We start from the raw sequence: 2,058 nt of genomic DNA, 5'->3' as shown, positions 1-2,058 counted from the left end.
GGGAGTACTTTTACAACCAATAAAACGCTTTCTTCACAGGTAGATTGGTAATAAAATGATACTGAAGTGATAAGAGGATTTTACTTTTTATAAGTTAGGCCGACTAGCAAGAAATTATCAGTAGATATAGATGTATTTTTTAGAAAATACGAAATATTTCATTATGAATGTGTATATTTTTCACAGTCTAATTCCATTTTATTGATGCTAGACGGTATTGATTTTAAGATGCACCTTTGCTGTTGAGTAAGAAAAAAATATTGCCATTTATTCTAAGACAACGTCAATTGTAAGATTGCAGAAATGTTAAAAATGTGGAAAAGTATGTGTTAAATGATTGAGACATAGTAGATTGAAATGTTTAGGTAGGTTAATAATTTAAATCTGCTTCTCATTTTAATTATTGCCACGTCATGATTTTAGTTAGAAAACCAGAAACCTGTGATACACATGTGCTAAAATTGACATATTTCATAATTGATACTAGAAGTTGTTCTTATAACTGTTAATAGACTTCTGTATTTTAACGGGTTGTTTGATAATGTATTTATGCCGTGAAGTGATCTTTTTTACAATTAGCGATTTTTGCACAGATCTTTTCGGGCGGTCAATACAGAAGGACATTTGGGAATCACTTCTTCTGAATCACTGTTCCCTGACATAATGGCTGTCATGTCCACAGATGCCGCACTTGGAGAAGAAATTTGAGCTCGAGCTTGAGGGTGACGCTAGAGTCATCGCTTGCCGGTTCCCCTTCCCGAACTGGACCCCGGACCAGGTCACCGGAGAGGGGATAGATACCGTGTGGGTGTATGACGTAAGCACTTTCAGAGGAAGCGAAAAGAGGCCCTGAAGGTCGATGCATTTCCAGTCATTAAAGTATAAAATTTATTGAGAGTGTTTTTCTGAAGTGTCAGTGGTCTTTGGTTTTACAGACTTACAGCTATGTGTTTAGCAATGAATATGTTTTTGTTTGGTATGGGATGAGAAATTACTGTCATTTTCCCTAACTTTTGGAGGAAACAGAGAAGAACAGGTTTGAAGTCCCCTTTTATGGCTTAGTCTAAAAAATCGTGCTTACAGTTTTTCATGCACTTGGAAGTATGAAAATACGAGTAAGTGTTGGGTCGTGTTGATGGGTGGGCAGCATGTTGACAGTGCTTCACGTTACAAAGAATGCGATTTCATGTCGCCGATGAGAAGAAACGATTTTAAAGGGGGTATGTGTTAGTGAACGTTCCTAGTTCCTTATAACTTTATTCATCCTTAAGATTTATCTCTTTCTCCTCTGAACGTCATGGCAAAATTAATTTTCTAAAGGATTTAGAGAGGCATTTATTAGGAATAATTTGTTCCAAGGCTAGGTGAATACCGTATTTTATTGAATCTAAGATATGTAAGTGTGTATATTTGTGTATGTATACATCCCCATTTTAATATTTCTGAAATTGTGACGTACTTTCCAGCTGATGGTGTTTTATAGCCGTAATGGGCAGCGTTGTACGCCATCGGCTGCCATTGATGGCATCTCAGATTTGATGAAATAGGGCGCTCAGAGGAGACACGTGGCACAGTGGAGTGGTTGGCAATTTAATCCGCGATCGTGGACTTCAGACTAAGCCGGCCTGGGTTCGGGTCCGTCCTGGCCCCTCAGCAGGTGGCCTCGGACAGTGGCTCGCCCTCTCGGAGCCTTGGTTTCCCGAGTAGCTGTGTCTTTTGTGTAATGATACACTGAAGTGGGGACTGGGGACCAATTCGTAAAACTCATGGTATATAGTCTTTGGTCTGTAAATAGTATTTGTTATTTTAAATGCTAATGAAAAGCTTATTCACAGAAGTTGCACATTATTTCTGCTAGTCGCTTCTTTTATGAAAGCAGCCATTTATTTAATATTTCTCATTTATGAGAAGGGACTTGAACAATTTAAATAAAGACAAGTTAAGGAAAATCTTTGAATGTGAGTAGACAGGCCTCATATATCTGAGAAATTAATATAGAATAGTGGCTCAGATAATCTCTGCTTATCACAGAAAAGAATTGAACTCCCAGCCGCACAC

At 38.0% G+C, this 2,058-nt stretch overlaps 1 protein-coding gene across 1 annotated transcript in view; it reads right to left on the bottom strand.

The window, feature by feature from the left end:
* Nucleotides 1–1,526, bottom strand: part of CCT5 (chaperonin containing TCP1 subunit 5) — a 33,475-nt gene extending 31,949 nt beyond the window's left edge. The window contains exon 1 of the mRNA XM_023537414.1: nucleotides 1,348–1,526. Coding sequence (XP_023393182.1) covers nucleotides 1,348–1,509 — 162 coding nt within the window. The 5' untranslated portion in view covers nucleotides 1,510–1,526. The remainder of the gene's footprint in view (nucleotides 1–1,347) is intronic.
* Between the last annotated feature and the right edge of the window lie 532 nt (nucleotides 1,527–2,058).

The sequence above is a fragment of the Pteropus vampyrus genome, unplaced genomic scaffold, assembly GCF_000151845.1.
Source record: "Pteropus vampyrus isolate Shadow unplaced genomic scaffold, Pvam_2.0 Scaffold190, whole genome shotgun sequence".
Taxonomy (NCBI): Eukaryota; Metazoa; Chordata; class Mammalia; order Chiroptera; family Pteropodidae; genus Pteropus; species Pteropus vampyrus.
The sequence above is the reverse complement of the archived record's forward strand: the minus strand, read 5'-3'. Positions and strand labels throughout refer to the sequence as shown.